General features: G+C 38.7%; 1 protein-coding gene across 9 annotated transcripts in view; it reads left to right on the forward strand.

Moving 5' to 3' along the window:
• The first annotated feature begins 9,189 nt into the window (after positions 1-9,189).
• RNF111 (ring finger protein 111) overlaps positions 9,190-24,850 on the forward strand; it is a 46,083-nt gene continuing 30,422 nt past the window's right edge. For 8 of the 9 annotated variants that reach the window (XR_013922644.1, XR_013922645.1, XM_080351474.1 and 5 more), the window contains exons 1-2: positions 9,333-9,459; positions 20,041-20,936. Coding sequence is in view for 7 of the 9 variants with exons in the window: in XM_080351474.1 (XP_080207600.1) it covers positions 20,060-20,936 (877 nt within the window). In the remaining 2 variants the exon portion in view is untranslated. Of the gene's footprint in view, positions 9,460-20,040; positions 20,937-24,850 lie in introns of all 9 variants that reach the window. The other variant, XM_080351478.1, reaches the window with a different exon arrangement.

Consider the following 24,850-nt stretch of genomic DNA (forward strand, 5'->3'; position numbering starts at 1 on the left):
GCGGGGTTGCGCTGCGGCGGGAGGGGTCGCCGGCTCCGGGCCGGGACTGGCCTGAGGAACCGCTGCGCTAACCGCGGTTGTGCAGGCTTGTGCCACAGTCCACTCGTGGTTTCTCTTGAGAGCTTACGTTCGGAGACTTTCACTTTATGCAGCTGTGGGCCTGTTCAGGAGAAAGTAACGTTGGATAAGTGTGAGGTGACTGCGTGTGTGTACCGGCCCGGTGGGCGCGGAACGGGCTGCCCGGCGATCCAGGGCTGCCCGGGGCTCTGGGGCTGCCCGTCCTCTGGCAGTGCCCAGGGCCAGGCTGGACGGGGCTCTGAGCAACCTGCTCTGCTGGAAGCTGTCCCTCGGAACCGGGTGATCTGATCTTTAAGGTCCCTCTCAAGCCAGACCGTTCTGGGCAACGTGCGGAGAGTTTGATCAAGTGCGAACAGCGTCCGGCTCCAGCGGGGCCTCCATGGCGCTCGGAGCAGCTGAAGGGTGCTCGCCCAGGGCGGGAATTTGCGACAGGTGGTTTGTTTTGTTTGTTTGTTTGGGGTTTTGTTTTGTTCTGTGGGTTGTTTTTTGTTTGTTTGTTTTTTGTTTTATTATTTTGAGGTGAGTTTTTTTGTGAGCTTTTGCAAGCTTTCCTGAGACTTGTCTGCTTATCTCCTGTTTCGGTTTGTTAGCTCTTGTAATAAAGTGTTCATTGGATTCATGTCAGAATAATTATTAGATTTTTTTTTTTCCTAAATAAAAGCAAAATATTTATTTACCTATTATCGGTGCTTCTCCATTCACGTTAACGAGTTGGGTCGTACCTTCTTGTTTGCTCTGGACACTGACTTTTCAAAGTTTAGGAAATATGCTTAAATAATTGATGCTGGTTTTACTAATTTTTCCCAGGTGAAATATTAGCTCCAATGATTTTAAGTATTAAAGGAAGAAGAATCTAGGAAGAAGTAGATCTGTTTGCCTAATGGTTTTTTATTGGAAGTATTCTAGAAGTACAATACTAATGTTTTATATTGTTAACAAATAAAGTACTTTTTATTATGATCTATTAGGCTGTATTTGTACCAGGTAATGGAAGGTGCGACTTCTTAATAACTATTTCATTTGCTTTCTGTAGAGAACACTTGAAGCTATTTTGTCAATATTAGATGCTACAGCTGCTATTAAATCTTCAAATGAGGCAGAATCTGTGAATTTAAGTATGTCTAAACCAGTATAAGTCACAACAATCCTCTTGTTCCTTCTCATCATTCAGAAATTGCATATTGATAAAAATGAGAAATTGAATGAGAGTTCTATTTAATAAATACTGGTTAAAGAACCTTTTGTGCAAATCAAATCCTGAATCCTATGAAGATTTGTAACACCATCCTCTGTTTTCAACATGCACTTGAAGTATTTAAAAAATACTTTGCTGAACTACATATCAGTTAATAAAGACTAATATACATGTATTTAAAAGTTAAGCATGCACAAAAGTTTAAAATAAAACAGTTTGGACTGATAATTGCATGTATATTTTAGAAATATAATGCTGCTGTTGCACTTGGTACCAAGATTTTATTAAAATAATGATCTTAAATAAGAAGTTTATATATTTTTTCCTGATGCTGTATTCTGTGATAACATTTGCATTAACATCAAATACATTTGGATTGACCTTCAAGTTAATAAATGAACTCTTCAGCTTAACTTTGGACTACAAAACCAGATTTTTGTGAGCGTTTGTATAACATTTCAGCATTGCATGAAAAAGTCTTAAGTTTAATTTATTTGCATATTTTGAGTTTGGCTGCGCAACAAAGTCTCATTCAGGACTGTCAGTTTTATTGCGGTAAACTGTTGTACAAATACACACAAATCCCAATGATTGGGCTCTAGTAGTGGTGAAGACAAGTTTACTGTGTCCAGGTTGAGGAAAGATGAGAGGGGTAACAAATACAGTGCTTGCATTGTTTGAGAGGAGTTGCTTGACTTACCTAAACCTCACTGCTTATTGGTTGATGTCATGTAGATATGAAAGCTGTACATCTAACCCAGCCCACCCCCCCAAAAAAACATCAGCCAACAGAGCCAAAAGTGACCTTAAGACTATTCTCAGTTGGCCTCCTGCCTCAAGGCACAAGAAGCTATTATGAAAATAACCTTGACAGATGTTTGCCTAATCTGTTCTTAAAGCCTTAAACATAGATCTCCTCATTCCTCAGTCTAGTCCTTACCTATCCTTTTTCAGATGTCTAGATTAAATCCCTTTTGCTGCAATTTAGCCTTCTTATTCAAAGTGAATGTAAAGGATTATTCCTTTCTTTTCACAGCATTATTTTACATAAACTAAGACTGTTACCATATTTTTGTTCATTTTTTTTATTTTTTTATTAAAAGCATGGATTTTTTCCTTTTTTTTAAATCAGAGTTCAGAAACACATGACCTTTTGTCATTGTACCCTTCTAGCTCCTGACCAATCTTTGCATAAGTTCTTGAAGTTATCTTGGTGACACCACTTCCAGTTATGCATCTCAGTAGGGTGGATGCCTTTTTCAAGCTCATGAACTAGTTGACATGTTCTGCTTGTGATCCACTCTACCAATTGGTTTATTTTCTGCAAGTTTATTATGATATCTCTTTTGTGTGCAGTTGATTATTTCTGGCTAAGTGCAGAACTTTGCACTCATGCTATAGAATTGTCCCCCTGCAATTATTTCAAACTCCAGTCTTCAATTCTGCTCTTTCTAGTACCTCTCAACCTGGTGTCAGCTCCAGGTTTATGAGCATAATCTCGAAGCCATTACCCAAAGATTTTACAATATTGAAGTGTATGAGGAATTTTATTTGATATAACTTACAGTTTGGTAGTAAACTACTAATATTGATCCTCTGGGTACAAACCAGTTTTGCACTAGATTTATGTAGTTTCTATTCAGATCAAATTTCCTTATCTTCCCTATGAAAACATAGATGGAACAGAATGTCAAAAGTCTCAGTGAAGCGAACATCTTCAGTTTATTGATGTCTGTGGGACCATAAATGGAAATTCAAATGATTTGAGAGATTGTCATGAACAAATCATGTTGGTCATTATTTATCACTTTGCTATTTTCCAGGTATCTACAAATAATCTGAATTTGTCCCAGAATTTTAATTAGGCTGGCTGGTTTCTAATTTTCTGAGGTTTTTTTATTGTTTGGTCTTTTAAAAGAAAAATACTCTTATTAGTCCTTTTGTAGACTCTTGAAACATCTACTATTTTTCAAAGAGATTGTTTTATACCATTAGGTTCTGAAATTTGTGGTAGAATTTGATTAGGAAATGGTAATAGACTTTCAAAGAGCAGAAATGTTTGGCCCAGATATTAATATATAAATGGCAACAAAGAAGTCTGAAACTCTGCTCCTGTAAATTCTTTTTTTGTCTGTCTTGTCTGTGAGACACCTGAAAGTTGTAAGCATTCTTCAATTTCTAATGTTTTCCCCAGGGTTCTGTAAGTTTGCTTTTTTTTCTACATAGAAGATTAGCCCAGTTTGAACAGTGCTGACCAGTCTACTGCTAACCTCACACGGAAGCCTAACGGAGGACCAAACACTGGCTATTTTACCTCATTTACAGCTTCACGCAGTTGGTATGCTCTTTGCAGTCTTAACGTGATTTGGCTTTGTAAAAATGCAGTGATATTCAATGTTTTTAAAAGATAGGAAGCAGTTCTTGCCTTTTTTAAAAATTATGTAAGGAAGCCTCCTGGCTAGGGCATTCACCTAGAGCTAAAAGGGCTGCCACAATTTTCTCCTCTTCTGCCCGAGAAGAGATGTTGGTTTAAGGAAAGGGGAAGGGCTGGAGTGCTCGAAGGTCACCTCCAAATAAAGTACCTACAGTTAGCAGGATCCTGTCTCATTTGAGACGCATTGCTCTTCCATGTCTCTTTATCAGCAAAACTGTATGCAGTTTTCTGCTTAACAAACTGGTTGTTTAAAACCTGATTTCTGCAATGTGTATTTTCACTCTAACTTTAGGCTTTTGTTTGTTTGCTTTAGAAATCCAAGTTTCTAGTACAGTATTTTGGGTGCTGACTCCATCAAAGATAGTTATTACAGCAATTAGTGATACAGTGACTCAGTTTCTTCTTGGATCTAATCACCTTTTTTTTAGAAAGTGAGACATTGGGCTGATTTTAGATCAACTGAAATGAACAGGAAGAATCCCTTTTACTTCGAGAGGCGCTGAGTCTTGTCCCAGTTCTGGTGTTATGTTGCCTCGTTACTACAATTTCAAACTTTCCTTTTAGTAATTCTTGATATTGATCTGACTATATTCAAACCTCCAATCAAGCTTACGTTTAAAAATTATCAGATGGTATGTTAGCTGCACTATTTCCCTCCAGAGAAAGCAAGAATGAATAATGCCATTTGAGACATTTTCAGCAAATGCCTGACAATAGATACATTTTGACATCAACAATCACTGATAATTTAATATGCATCACTGCTATAAAAAATAGCTTTTTCCACTCCAAATGTATAGTTTTCCTTTTGATGTATTATTGATACACTGTATGATAAGCAGTCAGGAGAAGGTTGTAGAAAAGAGTTTCTGATTTTTAAGTAGCTCTTGTTATAATTCTACAGAACAACAAGGAGAAGAACATAAGCTACTTGTAAATCAAACACAGATATTTTTCTTTATTTTACTACTTAAAGTATATATGTACATGCTAGGAAATGGCTATTGAATTTCTTAGTGTAAAATCAGATCATTAAATGCAGGGTACTTTTGTTTGTTTTAAACCTAATTGCCCTAAAAATAGCTGCTGATTCATCATTAAAATGCAGAAATCTGTTTGGCCTCATTATTGTACAAGCACTGAAAGAATACAAAGGAATATCTCATGCGATCATTCTATTAACAGATTGGTGACATATTTGTTTTTTGACAAGAAAAAAAAAGAAAACATTGAAAATACTGTCAACAAAGTAGCTGTTTCTAAGTAATCACATATGCCACGCCTGCTTAATTATATGACAACTTAAATACTTAAAATATCTTACTTAGAGTATCTAACTGCTTGAGACCTTAGTAGGGTTTTGCATAGTTTCTGAAGTAATGTGTTGTGAAAATGCTGCTTCTAACTTTTCACGGCCTTATCAGGCTTTACAGTGTGAAATAAAATGAGTGACTGGTGGGTCATTTTTCTGTCTGTGTTTTGCTGTAATGTAGGGGGTTTTTTTTGTTCTTCCGTATATGTTAAAAAGATACAGTTACCTGAGTGGCGTGTGTTATGTTCCAGAGCTTTTGAAAGCTCTTACATTGGTCACATTAGAAAATTTCCTGTATTTATAATCATAAAATGTATAACAACAGCTGTTGAGTTGTATTTTTTTACTCTGCAAATGCATCCTTTTTTTCACTTCCTATCAGCAATTTTTCATGTTACAAATCCAGCAGCATTTTTTTCTCCTCTTCCCTATTTCTCCAGTTTTCACTGGTAAGATCTTGATCTGGACTGGTTTGAGCTGTGACAGTTTTTGTCATCTGAATATCAATCTCACAATTTTTCTGATTTTTTTTTTTTTCTTCCTGTATTACCCTCACAACATACTGCCACGAAAGGCTTTACAGTTTAATAATAGTACTAGTAATTTCAGTGTGATTCAGCACTTACAAACATTTAAACATATGCTTAAGAATGGTCCATTATAAATCTACAGGACTACATATGACATAAATGTCAAAGAATGGGCTGTTTTCATCTGGATTAATAACCTGGTTGCAAGTAATTTTGAGCTCTTGCGGTATTTGTGACAGGAGATACATACTCCTGTATATAGACAGGAGGTTTATAAGTGTATATGATCCATGCTGTCCTGGACTCTACCAGACTTGCAGTTAACAGAGCTCAGAGCAAAGACATGTCCTTGTACAAGTGTGCCCCTTGCACCTTGCCCACATGCCCGGTGGGATGGTGTCCCAGAAGCTGGTATTGGCACCTGGAGAAGCTGTGCCTGGCTTTCCTTTGTGGGCGAGCAGACTGAAACAGTGCTCCTGCCTAATGCTGCGTCCAGCTATGAAGCCGAGCTGCTGACAGTACCTCGGCATAGGGGTTTGCTTTGATTTTTGTCGTCTTGCCAAAAATGTAAAGTGCAGACTCTTGCTGGTTGGCATTATTTTGATCTTAGATAAGACAGCTGCTTCTTTATGTCTTTAGTTCTGCCAGGCCCTGGGGTGCATATATAAATGGTTTTGTTAGGCTCTACTTAGAAGTCAAAGAGTTTAGTATGAATTGATGACACCCAGCCTGAAAGCTATTCTGAAATTTGCATTAGTGATTTAGCATAATTTATTTAACCTTTTTGTTTTCTGTAGCTAAGAAGTGTGAAAAGGAGAATCCTTTGGTTTTGTCCAAGGAATCAATAAAATATTTTCAAGACAGCTGTCTATAACCTAAAAGAATGGCAGAAGCAACTTTAATAAATATATCAAAGGGCACAGATAGAAGTTAAAACTTTTTTTTTTTTTTAAGTGAGCAATTGCAGGCATTGAAGTGCTTTTTCTCCATCGCTTTGCTTTAAAAATATGTTAATAACCAGTCAATAATAGACAAACTAATTTCTATCAAGTGTTAATTTAAGAGTGACATAGCCCACAACTTAGTAGCTTATTGTCAGCTGGTAGCCAATAGTGAAATACGAACCGGGAAATCATAGCTAGTAAGGATGCTAGGAATTCTACCTTTAATTTACCCAAGGAGGAAAGGTCTACCAAATCATATACAGTTAAAGCGTTTACAAATCATCTGGCCACTCTGTCTTTGCACTGGGAGGAAATTAAGAATATCCATTCTTACCATGTGTTTCTTTTTATTTTGTGAACTGAGATTTGTAGCCACTCTGTAGCCCTCGCTTTTGGTTTTTGAAATGCTCTTTATAGGTCTTTCAATTGGTGAGCATAGAGTGGCTCTACATTTTCTCTGCCAAGAAATACCTTTCTGTCATCTTTCATGTGAGTGTTCAAAACAATTATTAAGTAAACAGATCAATACATAACTAGTTGGTGTATTGTTTATATTGGTATTAGCTGCTGTTCAGCTTATAAAGAATGTTCCTCTGTCTCATTTCTTAAAGTAATCCAGCCAAATTTCATTAGCTTCCTCTCATGTATGCTATATTCTCTTGAGTGTCCTGTTCAGAGTTCATCTTTCCGGAATAAATTTTTTAAAGAGCTGGATAAAGTAGTTGTAAGAATACATCAGGAATAATTTTTACAATAGCATTGAAACCTCTCTCTCTCTGGAAAATATTTAGATTAAAATATTGTACAAGCATGTTTGATTTTTGTCATGTCTACATCATGTTGTTGACTGTTGGTCATTTTCTTAATTACATAGTTTATTGAAGTTCTCATCCTGCTGCCTTCTACCTGACAAGTACGAAATATATACCAAAACTTTTAGTCATTAGTATTTAAGTGTACATTATTTATATTTTACTCTTTTTTTCACCTTGCTCACATTAGTCTGGTCTTCAAGGTCATTCAGTTCTTCCCGTGCATTATTTTTTCCCCAACAGATGTTTATTTATGTATTTCACCTTCAGTTCCAGTCATGAATGAAAAATATTAAGATTGCTTACATGACCAAGCCATTCGTGACCTCCATAGAATGTGATGTGACCTTCTTTCCACCGTCTTTTGCTTTCTTCTATTGAGTGGTTTAGGCATGTTTCTTTTTCTTGGACTGCTCCCCATTCTCTCTGGTTTCAGTAGTTACTTCATATGTGGCCCAGTGTCCTCATTTCTCATTTCCTGAAGTCTGGCTGCATGAAACGTACTGTATTCCTTGATTTTAAAAAATAAAAAAAACCAACCAAACACCCCCAAAAAACTGTGTAGAAAAAGCTAGCAAGGTAATGCTGGATGACCTGTATTTTTGTCTTTATTGAAAACTGAAATGAATTATTATTTTGGTTCTGGTACCACATGAAATCATCCTGGCTCCTTTTTTCCGCCTTCACTGTCTGGGTCTCACTTTCTCCTTTGCTCTTGTGTTATGTATAAAGCTGAAAAACTTGTTTATTTTCATATAATTTCCATGGTCTAGCACCTTTTGCACTTTGTTTCTACACTTCTTGACATATTTGGACATTCCTTTGCTTAGTAATCCTTTTTCCTGCCTCAGAAATGTATCTTCTTTTGAGTTAGGCATTTGTTGGAGTCTTTCCTTACAGCCTTTTTTCCTTGTTTGGGAAATAGCTTCCGTGTTGTTTTATCCACTTTTGCTTTAAGGAAATTCCATTCAAATACTCATTCAATTAATAGTCTCAAAATGCATTTTTTCCCAATGACCATTTATTTTGTAATGATACATGAAGGTTGTTTACCTCCTCCAAAACGTGTCAGAACTCTTGGATGCTGGTGTCTCTCATGGCAGTGTGTTCTGAGTAATATCTTTAGCTGCTGGTAGATCAGACTACACCTTTCTGCTCCTGAATCTCCAGTGTATGTATGTGTTGCTCACTGACAGCACACAGCCCTTCTCTGCCCAGTGTTTTAAGCTGGAAGTTCTGCTAAATGAGAGACTTGTCAAAGTCGTGATGCTCACAGTGCTGGTGGGTTAACAATGAGCAGGCACAGCCCTCAGCTGGAGAAGGTCCCACAGGGTCTGACTGACAGCGGTAAGAAGAGCGGGCAGGCTCACCTGTTCCTGCATTACTGCGGTAAATGCAAATTAAATCCCTGTTTCTCAGTAGAGCAGATGCGATGCGTGTGCGTTTCCAGGCGGGACCCGGCGGTAGCGGTGGGCCGGCCGGGCGCGGGGTCCTTGTCCCGGCCGCTGCCGGTCGGCTCGGCCGGCGCAGCGGGCAGCGCGGTCACACGGAGCCGTCTCGGGGTGGCAGAGCAACGCGTTTGTATGAGACCTGCCTGGGGAAATGCGGACACAGCAGCAACGGGGATGGCCGGAGCCCGGGCAGTGTGGACTGCCTGCTGCCGTGCCCCTCGGCTGCCTTCTCCTCGGTGTGCCCGGGTCCCTGTGCCGGGGCAGGCGCTGGGCCCGCGGGCTGTCCGTGCCGAGTGGTCCCGGCCCGGCCCTGGGGAGGGGGGAGCCCCGCGCTGCGCCGCCGCTTCCGCCCAGCAGGGGGCGCGGCTCCTGACGGGAGGCGGGGCGCGAGCCGGCGCGGCTGCGCTTTGCGGAGCGCTGTAAAGCAGCACCGAGTGTCGCGCTGCGGCTGGGGAGGGAGCGGGGGCTGCGCAACAACAAAACGTCGCCCGCCTCGCGGCGTGTCAGCGGGTCCGGGCGGCGGCCAGGCCGGGGGCAGCGGGCGGCGGGGCAGGGCGCTGCTGAGCAGCAGGCGGTGGCCTCCCGGGCCGCGCCAGGCAGCGACACGGGGTCCCTGCGCTGCCCGCCGGGGCCGCTTCCTCCCCTCCGGCCCTGGGCAGGCGCCGGCGGCAGCCGCTTCTTCCCCTCGGCCTCGCTGTCTCAGGTACGGGGGGCGGGGGCCGCGGTGTTGCCCGCACCCCGCGGGGCGTTGTGTCGTGGCGGGTGGGGCCCGCGGGGGCCGGGAAGGGGGCGGTGGGCTCTCTCCTCTCCTCTCCCCAGCCCCGCCCCGGTGGCGGCAGCGCTGGCCGGGCCCGGCCGGCTCTCCTCTCCTCTCCTCTCCTCTCCTCTCCTCTCCTCTCCTCTCCTCTCCTCTCCTCTCCTCTCCTCTCCTCTCCTCTCTCCCCTCCCGTGGTCTCCCGGCGGGGCTGGCCCGGGGGCCGAGGGGGCCGTGGGGCGGGTGGGAACTTCACGGTGGTGGTTTTTGTTTTTTTCCAGTGCCTCGTTGACGCACAAAGCGGTATCTTCACTGCGGGAAGCCACAGCACTCTCTTGGGTTTTGTCTTCTTGAAAATTTGTCACAAATTTTCCCTTACAATAGAGAATTTAGTTTTATTTGTGTGCGTAATTGGGTTTATTACAACGTATTTTGTTTTGTTTGCAAAGTTAGTATTCTGTTTCTTAACTCATATTAAAAAAAAAATCATTGTCAGCTTTTTTTTTTTCCTAATAAACAAGGAAGCAACGTTCATTCAGAAATGTAGGCCACAATGGTCAGAGGTGGGTAGGTTTGTAACTTACTGAAATGGACAGGTGTTAAGGATCTGTGTACTTTTGAAAGTGTCTGTGTTTGGGTGATTAACACTGAGCGTAGGTTTGTGGAATTTTTGTTTTTGAGTAAGCTTTTCCAGGGCTTGAAATGGTTTTGTGAAATTATAAGCAAGTCCTGGTTGCCTTAGCTGATTAAATTATACCCTTAATTCCTGGTAGTCAATGACTTCTCCAAAAGAAGATATAATGCAGGAGGTAAGATCCTGCTGTAATAGTCCAACTTCATTTGATTTTAGCATGATTCAGAGGCAGATATTTGACAAGAAATATAAGAATTGACTGCTCAGCATGGAGACCTTGCTAGCATTTATCATGGTGGAATATCTGTATTATAAACTAATAAATAAAAACTAGGTTTTCAGGTGGTGAATGAAGCAATTATGTTGTCTTTGTTGTAACCAACAGAAAATTCCAAAAATAAATTCTGCATACTTATTAGGAACGTTTTTGAGGAAAATTAATATTTAAAGAATCGGAATAATTTTGTCACTCTTAAAAACAGAAGTGAAAGCTGCTTTTACTTCACGTACCTGTAGTCCTTGCTATCAAAGTAGTTTTTCACCAATTTAAATGTTTTTACTCATGTTTTCAGCTTTCTGTTGGATAGATGGACTACTGGGGGGGGGCAACAACAAAAAAGACTGTTAGCCAAGATCATCACCAGCTCAGATTTGTATTCCAGCTGATGTGCAAGGCTTGATAGGGAAAGATGAGGGCTTAGTTCGTTTTATAAAGTGAACATCTGGTCACCTGTCTCACACTGTCATCCACAGTGTAAAATGACCTATTGAATTCATAAGACAGGAAAGGCTGTGTGCAACATTTTGGATTTCACTTTAGTTAAAGTGCCTAAGACACCAAGCTTCCCGTTTTAAGACTGTTGAAGTCTTGCATCTGTTTATTGATGATTGAAGCCCTGGCAGCCACAGCTGTGGTTATGTCTAGTATTAGGAGTCTGGGGGTGAACAACAGCTCTTAGTATTTATGCATATTTCACATGTCCTTTCAAAATCTGGATGGGAACATTCTGACCTTTCAGAAATGTGTCTTTTATGAAGCAATGACTTTTTTAGAAGTGTATTAAGAGTGTATCTTAATATGTCTGTGACTTGAATTTTATCTTTGAATTAATAACATTGTAGACTTGCGGAACCAGATCATTTATAACAGTTTTGTCTTTCAGTGGAGGTGGCCATGTTGTGATAACATTTAGCTGACAGCAGTTACTGCCTTTTTTTCCAAGATGAAGGGTCTTTCAGTGGTTTATATTTCCTCTAATGGTGAGGACATTCTTTTGAGAAGATCGAGGTAATAGTGCCCTCTCGCTCTGGTTTATGAACTGTGGAGGCTTAAATGTCAGGCTGTTGAATAGATGGGGAAAAAAATTGCTGGGAGGGGTGGAGAACAGAATGATTTACTTCACTTGTAAACAGTGGGAATAGTACAGAGAGATAGATTTGCCAAAGGTAGATGTTGTATAAAGATTTCCTCACAGCTTTACTAATGTGCAACCTCATTTAGGTCAATTTTATCATCAGATTTTTAGTGTTTTAGCTGTTTGTATGTCAGTGAGGTTGAGAAAGAGATTTAGAAATGTCTATGTTGAGTAATGTCATATGGGAGACATGTACAACATAGGGGTAGGATAATTACTTCCAGTCGTAGTTTCTTAAGTTTTGTCAGTGTGACAGCGATCAGCTGCTTCCAAAGCCTGCAGTTCTCTTAAAAGAAACATAAAATATATCTGCAGCCAGTGTTACACTAGTGAACTTCCTTCAGGCTTAAAGTTAGATGAGTGATTTTCTTGATGGGCTGATGTCAGGCCTAACAGAGACCCCTAATGGAGCAGAGGGGAAGGAAGAAAGCAAAATGCTTCTTTCACTAACCCAAAATTTTGCTAACAAGATTATTTTGCTGTTTTATATAGTTTAGGCTATTTGGAAAAGTAACTATTGTGAATTAAAGTGATGTCTTCCTTATTAAGTGTTTACCAAGTGAAATCTGAGAAGGCTGGTTCGTGACTTTACTAGCGAGAGACTTTCTTCTGTGGTGTTCTTTACCAATAAAGTATGGTCCTAACACTTGGCTGCTGTCAAGTAAAATGTTTTATTTTACCCACTGCCACTTGGCTCTAGAGGGCGAAGAATAGAGAATTCTGCTGTGCTGTCCTGCTGTCTTAAACTGGTAGATCTACTGAGTTTAGTATCTCAAAAATCCCTTACTTCTCACAGGTTTTCTGAAGAACAGCATAAAACTGTCCTAATGGTTAATTTCTTAGTTCTCAGTTGCAACGTTCTTGTTAGCAGTTGTTGCAAATACCATCTCTTACTTTGCTGCTCAGAGCTTTATCAAGAAGTCTTTGCAAAATGACTCTGTATTAAGAAGAACAGTTACATTTACCTCAAAGGTCAAAACTGCCCGGGGGACTAAGAAATAATTTTTTAAATTATTTTTGATGGCTCTTTAACTCAGAACTTCCCTAGCTGTCTCTTGAAACAATACTCTTAAAGTTCATTGAAGCAGAATTTGTAGTTAAGGTCTTGAGCCCCAATAAAAAAGTCTATTTTGCCAGACTTCTATAAAGCTACAACTCCTTATTCTCAAGTTCATTGCTGTTATGTTTGTCTTGGAGTTCACTAAAGCCAAAACATTCCTGGTTGCCAAATCATAATGCTTATGTCTTAAAACCGTGATTTACATAGTGTTAATGTAGCTAACTGAGTTTAAGCCTAGGACAGAGCAAATAAATGTCTAGACTGAAGAATGTGCTTGTGAACACCGTGTTTGTCACATCCACCTGCTTGCATCCATTGTGCAGAGCCAAACAGATTCCTTGCCCAGGTGGGGACGTGCATGCTACTGCTTCACTGATGCTTGATTGATGCTGGGATTTCTGTGGGTGCCTTATGGTCTTGGACTGATTCGTGGTATATTGTGCGAGAACTAACTTGTTCGTAGGGCTTAATGCAGAACTACTCTTAGCCTGCCAGCTCATCTAACTGAGCTACTTCCAGCTGCGTGTGCTCCCTGAGTTCTGTCTGTCCCAGCTGGAGCCAGGCCATAGATGTACTCCTAGGGAAGAGCTTTTCTGTTTGTAGCTGTTCTGTGCTGGATACTGTTATAAGATGTGAGAGAAAAACACTTCCACTAGTCTCTCCATGAGAACACAGTAGTGGTAAGTCTCAGAGGTGAATAACATGGCATAACAAGGGCATTCTGTAGCTGTTCTATAGATGGCATGGCATTTCTGTTGCAAGATAATTGCTTTACTGATCGGAATTGGCTTATGCGTGAAGAAACAAACCTTGAAGGTCTCAAAGGAAATTTTTTTCAGAGACAAAATTAAGGAGACTTTGCTGGTCCGGAAGATGGATACTGTTGGTTCCAGTACTTTACAGTACGGTTACTGTGGTCTGACTTGCTTTTGAGATAGCTTTGCAAAGGTAGTACTGTGCTTGAAATAACATTGTTTCACTTTAGGAGTAGACTTTCCAAGCTGGTGATGGCTCTTAGAATTGTCTGCAAGGACTGAGTAAGCCTGCCTGTATTGCTGTGGCTCATGTGACTGTAGCACCTCTACAGAGCACAAACTTCTGTCTGGGCTCGATGTAAGGGAATGTCTTTGGGAGACTATAGGCAAGAACCTGTCTTCAGAACAATGTCATGCAGTTAGTAACTAATACTATGGATGCTATTCTGTAATACTGTACCTTTCCATAGAGCAAAGGGTAAGTATTCTGCTCTGAGAATTCTCAGGCAATTTTGTCTTTTCAAAATTGGGAATATCTGTCATCACTGTAGCTGCATTAAAGCAAACAAAGGAAATTGAGACTGCTTTGTAATGGTATTTCATAATGTCCTGTGAATAAAGATGTGTTTGATACTACATAATATCAGAGCAAACATAGTAGAGTTTCAGTTTACCTTCTGATTGTTGCTGTTTTATAAAGATGCATAATGTTTAACTATCAATTGCTTTATTTTCTGGCAAAGATTAGAAGACCAATATATAGTATACTAAAATGTTGTTGTTAAAACAAGCTTTAAAAGAGCACTGTTTGCCTCATGAAGTGGTGAAAATGAAGAGCAACGTAAAGTGAAGAATAATGCAATAAAGTTTCAAAGTCTGCACTTGTTTTGCTCGTAGTGGAACTGAATATTGCATTATGCAGGTTGTCCCCTGCTTGATAGAAATGAAATGAATAGGGCATGACTGCCCCTTTTAGCTGAACAAGTGGTGGGGTTTGTGCGCTGCTCAGTGAGTTCTTTATTTCCCTTGGAGCAGGGCATGATAGCAATGAGATTTGATCTTCACAGGATTGTGTTGGGGATGCAGCTTCTCCAGTGGCTCCAAGTCCTTTGTCAGCCTCCATGGCATCAGGGTCACACATGAGTCAGTCCTGTTTGTCTCTCTGCTCTTGAGAAAGGGAAGTAGTAGTATGCAGGTTATCTCACTTTTGCTGAAGGTCTTGTACAAATTTTGTAAGCTTTTTCTGTATCCCATTTCTTGTTATCTTGATTCATCTGATGGAGGAGCCTTGCCGAAAGAAGAAAAATATCATTTTAATGAGAGGAAAGAAACAACTGTTGGTGTTCCAAAATACAGCTTGTGCTATGATTTCATTCACTGTTTCTTTCTTTGGGCTCTTGATAGCCATGTTTGCCAGTTCAAAAAAAAGTACTGTGGTAGGAACACTATACACAATGTAAGATTTCTTTGTGCATACCAGACATCAACAATGAGGTTTTCTTATGAAGATAACAGTACCAGCTTTAGCCTATCAGAGTAAAAATAATGTTAGAAGTAAAATCTAATAAAAGCCATGTATTAGGGAAGGGAATTAATTTTAAAATTTAGTAATGAGTTCAGTTGAACATATGCAAAGAAAATAAGAGTTAGGACTGAATAAAGAAACTACCAATGCAACTGATAGAAACTTCCTTTCTGAGACAATTGTAAATATCCTCTTGCCTGATAACTTTCCACATAGGGGCATTTGGACTGGATACATAAATGGTCTAAGGTAGCACAGAATTTTTGTGGAAGTGGAACTGCTGTGTTCTTTCTGAGATTATGATGACAGCATGTTCCGTAAGCTGAGCTGTTGTATAGGGGAGAATTGTTGATTGCCCTGGGCTCTGGGCTCAGCGCTACTGGATCGCCAAGTTGCCTGTGAGTGTGGTTAGGGTCTGAGTGGTGGAAGGTGCATCAGACAAGAGGAAATTACTGAGTTTATCATGACAGAGGAGCAAGAAATCGAAAATGGAGAAAATGAGAAAGTAGACTACTAATTGCTTCGTAAATGAAGCATTTTTTGTTCACTGCTTTTCATCAAGTTGGCTTGAAGTCTATATATTTGATGAATAAACTATTTGGCTAGCTGGGTTGAGATGTATGTATTACACTAACAGGACAGAGACCAGTAATTTGGGGTTATGTAAGAAGCATGTGCCTAAGATAGGCATTTTCTGCAAAGTGGTCAGTTGGTCTTTTGTCAAAGCACTGTGTGCTTGCTAGAGCCAAGCTTGAGAGAATTGATCAAAGTGCTTTTTGGCACCTAAAACTGAGATTTTTTTTTTTTTTTTCTTGAGGTTGAAGGGAGTCGACTATATTTTAAAATGTAACTGAAAATACATTTTCAGAGTAATGATGTATTAGATTACATGTATTCATCAACCCAGTTTACACAAAAAAATTGAGTTAATGCTGTGTAATGAACCATTTCACTGTTTTATAGTGCTTTAATGCTATCATACTTTTTGATTGCTAGTAATGAAATTAATTCTTAATGACAAAATACTTGCTCTGTCTTATAACTCAAGGTGTTCTGCTTTTATATGTGGACATAAGCGTGTCTGCTGTAAAGATTTCAGACTTTGAGCCTGTGTTTTTGACTTAGCTATTTTGAGGGACTTCCCCAGTTTGCATGAATTTTCTTGCACTGCTGTGCGTCTTGGCATGATTAATATCAAAAGTCTTTCATTTGTGACATAAATGGGTAAGTGTCGTGTACAGTTTGTGATTCTGAATTGGGTTATACGCTTCAGGGGGAACTTAGAATAATTATTTATAGTTTTCAGGTAGCTGTCTTAACAGCTCTTCATTGAGTCTTTACTTAAAAAGATTTAAAAGAAGATATTACCCCATTTTTCCACTCAAAGTCTTGATTTTGAAAGTTAATAGGTAAATGTTTTTATTGGGAAGGAAGAACACTAATGCTGAGTGAGCATCCTGCTCCTTTTTGGAAAAGCTTGAGGACTACTTTTAATTAGAGGGAGATTTTGTATGACCTTCTAACTGTTTAACAGCAGATGATCTCATTCTAATGTCTTAAATATTTGCATAATTTTGTAGTCTATCTTAAACTTCGTCTTCTGTGTAAAAACATTTGACTTTGATGTAGTATGGGTATTTCTTATGCCCAACCACTGAAAATACTTAAAATGGATTGGAATCTAGTTAACTGGTAAGCTCTTCCAGATTCTTTTTTGGTCAAGTCTTTTGTTCAAAGGTTTGTAATAGCATTTCTAAATAGTGAACAAATGTATTATTGCTGCCATTCACTTGAAAAATGTACTCACATTTTAGCTGTTGTATAATTTTTCATTGGAAGCCAGCAGCTCTGCCATGTGTAAGGAGTCCTTCAGGCTCTCTATTCGTTAGCAAAAATGAAGATTTCTTGATTACTTAGTTGAGTTCCTGCAGACTTTTCCATGGTTGTAAGACTGCAAATATGCAAAATGTTTGGATCTGAGTTAACTGGCTATTTTATCTAGGCTGCTTTTTGGAATAAAACTAAGCTACTAAATAGCATTTTAAGTGCTCTGGTTAGTTTTCACTGTGTCATGGTTTAGTTTTTTGTCATCTTAAAGTAGTTTGAGGTTTCTCAAAGTGTTAGGTTTCTTGCTTTAATATTTTTGCTGTAACTTACATAGCTCTGTCTGTATTTCAGAGCTTATACAGAGATAATCGCATTCAGAATGCAGAACTTTCATACTGATTGAGATTTCCACACTAGAGTTTAACAATGAAACAGAGGGGAAGGGGGGAAGAACTTCAGTGAGTGGAACTGAGTCCATTGGAAACCAGCCCCTGACTGTGCTCACATAATGAGAAAATGTTCAGAGTTTTGTTTCTTAAGAAAAGTTCAGAACTAAATATAATTGTTCCTTTTATTTATCATGTTAAAAAAAATGGGATACTATTGTATATAGGCTGGACACATAGTATATAATGTTATGACTCCTTGAAGACAATAAGCTCTATGAATAAAATAACTTTGTCTTTGTTGCATTTCTGTAAGACAGTGCGTAAATAACAGACCAAAAATACTACCTTAAAGGTGACCTTGTGAGGATGAGAAAAAGACCAGGTACTGCTTGTTCTCTGTGTGCTTGTAACAGGTTTGAATTGTGATTTCATGCCCTTGTTGTAAATGTTATAAAATGGAAGTCTCGGTCTTAATTTTCCAAAGAAAGATGGTAAATGTATGTGAGGGTAAGTGCGTGCATAGGGAGGAGCATGTGAGAGCTGGCTTTTTCCTCATGAGCAGAGAAGGGTAGATGTCAGAATTCTGCAGCTTTAATAGACGCTTCTTTGTTTACTACGTAGACTTCTTACACTCTTAATGATTATTCCAAGTTTTTTTTTTTGCAGTTTTGCAGCTTCCTTTTTTCAGCCCTAGAAAAGAGGGTAGCCTTATGTAGTACATTCCACTAAAACTTATTGCAGTAAACAATTACATATGTTGTCCAGGATTGAAGTGTCTTCCGTTTAACACTTGAAAATAAGAACTATATCCTACTGTGGATTGTGCTCTGATGAAGTGAAAGTAAGAATCTGTCCTCTTGTATTCACAGACAAGAGGAGGTTTAGTCCCAGTTGCATGCAGTTAGCTTTTGACCTACTGATGTAAAACATACCTATCTGCTGTAATTCCAGTAGAAATCAGCAACACTTTCTTAGTTATCACAGGGTATAGGCCTCACATTTAACAGCAGTTGTTAAATTTGTAGCATTATAGGTGAGAACATTCAAATGGATCTTCTCCATTCTAAGATCCACATGTTTCTTGATATCCAGAAAGACCTGGTGAATTTATGGCTTCTGTAGATGTTAGTACTGCAGCATATGTGCTTTGTGCCAAATTTTTATTCCAGATGACATGACTTGAAGAATTACTTTAGTTTTTTAAGGTTAGGAAGAGAATGCAGTCTGCCAGGGATAATGCGTAAGTTTATACCCATTGCAGACTGAGATAAGTCATTCTTCAGGGCCTGAGAGGAGCAACAAGCTCACATCTGCTCCTGAAAGCATCATCAGCTCATGAAACAACCTCAGAATGGTTGAGTTGACTCTGTTCTGTAGTCTCAATCTTGTATTGATTCATTCTCAAACAAAAGCTTTAAATATTAGCACCTGATGTAACAACACAGTAGCATTTTGAAGAACTTGAAGGTACAGGCAGAAGATTATGGACCTGAGTAGGCAATGCTACTTAACCTGCCATAAATCCTGCTGTTTCTACCTTAGACTGATTTTTTTTTTAATGGCGTCAAGCATATTCCAGCTGTGCTGCTTAAGGAGCCTCATTTCCAGATGAGGCAGAGTTGCATGCATTTTTCTTAAGCAGCCTCCTGATAGTTGAGCACAACCTGCAGTGAGCCAGGTATGGCTGTTTGTGTGCTTATGTGATGAACTGGGTTGATGTCTGATCTGGTTGGGAAATATGTTTTTCACGTGGGTCAGCTCTACATTCTGATGCAGTGCATAAACATTCTAGAAGAACATAGGAGGTGTTCCTTCGAACAAGTGGCGAGGGAGGGAGATAAGTGGGAATACTTCTCTGTTTAAGTAGTAGAAGTGTCAGATGTCTCTAGCCTTGTTCATCTGAGGCACCAAAAAGTGATATTAGTTACAGTTAAAAGCGCTTCAGTGGTTATCACAGTAAGAACCAAATTTTGCTGTCACTTTTGGGAATTTAAATGGAAGGCAGAGATGCCGGATGAAGCAGTTTGAGGGTGAATATGTTACTGAGGTTACTGTTGCCTGTGTCTCTCTTTGAGGAGTCTTCCAGTACTGAAGTTTTTCTCTGAAATAGTCTCTAAGGCTAATGTAGCATTGTATGTTGACAGCCTGATATTTTGACAGTAAGGGGAACCTGCCTGGTACCAACTATTAAGAGAACATGTGATATATCACAGTATCTGTTGCAAGATAAAATCAGAAGCAGTTGGACTGAAAATAGTTTCGTATGCTACTCCATGTTGTTCATGTGTGGTGTTTTGTTTTGGTTTTTTTAAGAAACTCAAGGTAATAGATGAATTACTTTACCTCAAAATAAGAAGATTCTAAATCTTGTCTGTTTTATTTATTTTCATTTCAGAAATGAACCATGAATTCTAAGTAACTGATTTTTATAGCTCAGTTGTATCCATACTGTACCATGTATTGTGTTCAAGGTATTTACTATCCATATGTATGGCTATAGGGCAAGATGCGGGCCTTTTTTAGCATGTAGTTTAGTTGATGGCTATTGGAGCTATTTAGCTGAAACTTCTGTGACTTCTATAAGCAGTAGCCTGTAAAACTCTCATGCTTACGCGTTCTTAGAACAAGACATCGTCCACGTATTTTGCAGGTGACATACATCAATACTTGCTCTGTGAAAGTGATGATATTTTCACTGACTCTGAGTTCCCTTCAATGCAAGTTACAAGAGTTCTGTCTCAATTCCAAATTACATTGTCAAGCTGTAGTCTTAATATTATGAAACAGTTGTATTTCAGTTACTACTGTTTTGCTTTTCCCATGGGGTGGTAGACTTAGTAATAAATGGATTTTCTCTTATTTCAGTTTTACTTTCGAAAAATCTGATGCTGCTTTTTATTGATGTGTATCTATTTTTATTTCTAGGCCTTTCTTAAAACTTCCCATGTCTAAATGGACTCCTGAATGTAATATAGTTTATACTCTAGAAGCGGATATGAAGAGTGAAGTTCCTTCTGATGCACCAAAGAGACAGGAGAGTCTGAAGGGGATCCTCTTGAACCCTGAACCTATTGGGGCAGCCAAAAGCTTCACTGCAGAAGTTGAGATGATTGCCAGTAAAGTAGGGAATGAGTTCTCTCACTTATGTAGTGATTCTCAAAAGCAGAAGGACATGAATGGCAACGATACAGACCAAGACAAAGGTATCGTGGTGCGAAAAAAACGCAAGAGCCAGCAGGCTGGTCCTTCATATAGTCAAAATTGTCCTGATAAAGAAAGCCAAGGAATCTTAGGATTGAGACAGCATCTAGAAACACAGAGTGAAGACAATGATTCTTCTTTTAGTGACTGTATCTCTTCGCCTTCATCTAGCCTACATTTTGGGGACTCGGACACAGTAACATCTGATGAAGAAAAAGATGCTCCTGTAAGGCATCCTCAGGCAATGTTGAATGCTACAAGTAGAACTCATAGTGCAAGGTCACAAAAGTGGCCTCGGACCGAGGCAGACTCTGTTCCTGGGTTATTAATGAAAAGGCCCTGTTTTCACAGCAGTTCTTTAAGAAGACTTCCATATAGGAAGAGATTTGTGAAAACAAGTTCATCGCAGCGGACACAGAACCAAAAAGAACGAATTTTAATGCAGAGGAAAAAGCGGGAAGTGTTAGCTCGAAGAAAATATGCTTTACTACCCAGCTCTAGCAGTTCCAGTGAGAATGATCTAAGTAGTGAATCTTCTTCCAGTTCATCTACTGAAGGAGAGGAAGACTTATTTGTGTCACCTGGTGAAAACCACCAGAACAGTACAGCTGTTCCTTCAGGTAAAGCTAAATTCCTGAGGTACTTTTTGTTAATGAGCTTTATCATGTACAATATGTTTTTTATAAGTGCTTTGGAACAGTTTTTGTAGAAGTTCTATTACAAATAGACTTGCTGCAGTCAATGTGAATGTTACACCATAAATTCTTGTTGGGAAAAGTATATTCAGAGCTTCCAGTAGAATTAAAACAATGTAGAATCTTTGATGTAAAGGGTAAAGTTAATGGTTTCTAAACAATGTACTGGAAGATTGCTGAGTCTGAAAAGTCACATGCTGTGGAGTTGTTCTGTCATTTTTTTTAGCTGTCGAATTGCATTAAAAATTTTATCTATTATAGCTTTAACTGATCGTGGGAATACCAATTCCGCCTGCTTTCAGAATGTAGAAATATCTGCTAATACACAATTAACTGCGCTTGACAACTTAAAAAGATAAAAATAATAAAATGGGTCATTGTGATAAGTGCCTAAAACAGGATTCAGTTGAAAGTAGCTTTATTGCAATAAATTCCAAGTTCTGAAGTTGTGGAAAGCACAGTGTTTTACATAGCAAATGTGTTACCCAGGTAAAATCAGTGCAATAGTCTTGGTTTACATAGGTGTTTCTCTAGTATGTCTTGACACAGTATTTGAGGGCATGTTTGAATCTTTGGAGTGGGAGTTTTTTTGGAGTTTCTGGGTTTTTTCCGGTTGGTTGGGCTTTTTTAGGTTGTTGGGTTTTTTTGTGTTGTGGGTGTGATTTTTTTTGTTGTTGTTTGTTTGTTTGCGCCATGCACCAGTTTTCCTGGACTTCCTTTCATCTTAAACTTGCCAAGTGAAAGACAGTCCTGAACTGGGATCAGTAATGTTTGCAATGTTGTACTTGTGCCTTCTGTTTATCATTTCGGCTTTTTAGAGAGCATAGGGAAGTAGAAACATAGAACACAGCGTAGTGTTAATCCGTGCAGCCATGTTTTTTGCCTAGTGACAAGTGTGTTTTAGAAAGTAAAACCATATCTCAGACTGTGCTGATCATTCCTCTAAGAAAAAATAACTGAAAACACAAGCACAGGTTTAAAAAAAAAAGTGTACAGTTTCATGTTAGGGCAGGATTTATGCTTGAACAGAACCAGACTACTAAATGCTATTGCTTGTTATCTACTGCAACAGGAAATAATTTGTGTTGTTCTGTAATGTACTGTTTAAATACAAGAAGTAAAATTTGTAATGCAAAAGTGTAGTGGCTAGAGATGCGTAAATAACTCTGAAACAGAAGAATTATTGCACAGCCTTAATTATGTTCATGCGTATTTGGGGTGTCAGATGTAATTTTTTAAGTCTAAAAAAGTTACATTTGACATGCATGTTCAAGTATATCAAAGGCTATGATTTTTTTAAAAATTGTCTGGGGATATGCATATGTTCATCTTAAAAACCAGTTTGGGAAAGTCCTGTGTTAACACTTCTGTTTCAGAGTTAATAGTTTCTTCTCATTTTCAGAGAGAAAGGATTTTTATGTAACTGTAAAATGATGTAAGACCATTAACAACTCTCTCCACACGGAGCACCATGCAATGGTGAAATAGGTATATGGGTAAAAAAGTGTAGGTTATGGCTTCTTGGGCAACCATCTGTTTCTAACCATGATAAATGCATTTAAAGAGAGAATTTTCAATAAATTTTTTTAGTCTACTTGAACTGTTAAAATCTACTGCCCTCTTTAAACACAAATTCAATTAATACCACTTCTGTGCTTGTATTCCCCTTGTACCGTAGAACAAGTATTTCCATGGTGAGGCTTTCCATAGGCATTTCAAAAGAATCTTTTTGGAGAGAAATCTCTTTAAAAATTGATGCAATGATCAGTCAATGTTCAAGCTGTTCAGGTAACTTCTAATAATTCAATGATTCAGCTTGATGTTATTTTTATGGTAGGAAGACTGAAACTTGCAGTTTGTTTCATCCAGTTATGTGGAAGAGTGCATTATCCAGTGGGTTAATTTTTATACTACTGGAAAAGCACACTTAATTCATTTCTGTAATTATGTTTCTTCTCATGTCATTAATGAAAAATCGATTAGCTCTGCACCAGTTAATTTGAGATTAAAGTACTGACATAATACTGAAATAAGGTAAGCTTTAAAGAATGTGTATTGTGGTGGCTGTACTTCACCACGAGCACTTGCAGTGAGCTGAGAAGTAATTCTGGCTTATAGTATGTGAATATTATGGGGTTTTTTGCAGTAGAAATATGTATTGATGGGAAGGTTTTGAGCATTTTATTTACATTGCAGATAAAGTGGGAAGCTGAGCAGACTTCCTGTATAAAAGTCTCCTATTTTTAGTAAGATAAAAGTATGATTAACACTTTATGTACCTTTCTGCTGTTACATAAGGCATTTCTGGTTCTTGAGCTAATTAGGTAGAAATGGGGCCAGCTAGAAAAATAGCTATGCAACTTCTCTGTATAGTGAGCAAGCATGATGGTGCTTCTTTATGAGGAAATAGTTGTATTGTTAGTAATGCTACGCTAGCCTGTTAGGGAAGGATTTTTTTGCTCTAGAGTAGCACGTGAAGGTTATGTATGCATGTGCTGAAATTACTGAGTATACTGAAGGACAGAGAACTGCTAGGAATATGAGACTTGCAGCATATATGTAAAAGTAATAAAGAATAGACTTAAGAAAGGAGAATAATAATGGCAAAAAATAAAAAGTTAAAAGATATGGTAATAACAGTGTTTAATAAGCAGGCATCAGAGTGATCAGTCTTGTAGCCTACTTAGTAGCCATTTGTATTAAGGATATGTCACAAAATATTTCTTTGCCTTGAATGCTGACATTTATCTAAAGATACTGTGCATTTAAAGAACTAGTAAATTAGTGTATGATATTGTGAAAAATGTTTCTTTCTGATTGCTGTGAGAAATTAAAGTAACAGATCTTTTTAACCAAATCAGTGTTTAGTTGGTTAGTGCTTGTAGTTACTAAAACTAACTTTGCTATTTCTGGGAAATTATATGAATGGAGATCTGTGTTGGGGGTTTGTTTATTTGTTTACAAAACCTTTATAAAAAAAAAGAACTCCAAACAACACTATATCAGGTTTTTCCTCCTTTTCCTTTTCTATCAGGGCATCAGCTGTTCTTCTGAGGGAAAATTTTTGCTGTGCAAGTGGGAGAGTGTTGAACAAGTACGAAATTGTGACTGCAAATAGATTATATTATTTTACCGTTTGCCGTAAAAGGCTGTTGTCTTCATTAAATCTGAGGTGACCAGATGAAGCTCATTCAGGAGACAGAGGAGAGTTGGGGCATAAGGATGATGGTAAAACAGCTGTGTAGTTTAGTGATTTGTTTACAGGTGAAGGTGGAGGTGCTTTCAGGAGTATATATTCCAATCTTTTGCACCAGAGCACAGATTCATAAGCAATTTTTCTATTTTTGAAAATTTCTCCCATCAATCACGTCTACTGGAAAGTATATTTCAAATAAGTCTCAGCTACAGAAAAACTGTTACCTTTTAACCTGGTGTCACCCAACACTAAGGGGAAAGGCAGGTTCTTTTTGGGATACTTGGCAGAATGATGATGGCACTAAATTATAGTTACAATAAAAGTTTTGTTTCCTTAGCAGGATATTATGATTAGTATAGCACAGAATTTATTATTAGAGTGGCACAGGACTTTTACAAGGAGAATCAATATAGTACAATCTATAAGTAGTGTAATACAGAATTTATAATTTAACTAATTTCTAGTTACCTGGGCCTCTGTGGGTCAGGTCAAATGTTAATATGTGATTTGCTGTATCAACGTAACAATAAAATCATATAAAAGAATGGTTACTCACTGGGTCCCTGGAGGAAGTGGACAATGGTGGGGGTGTCCCAGGCTCTGGGGATCACAGTTCTCACTATTCAGCAGTAGTTCTGGTCCA

The sequence above is a fragment of the Nesoenas mayeri genome (genome assembly GCF_963082525.1).
Source record: "Nesoenas mayeri genome assembly, chromosome: 11".
Lineage (NCBI taxonomy): Eukaryota > Metazoa > Chordata > Aves > Columbiformes > Columbidae > Nesoenas > Nesoenas mayeri.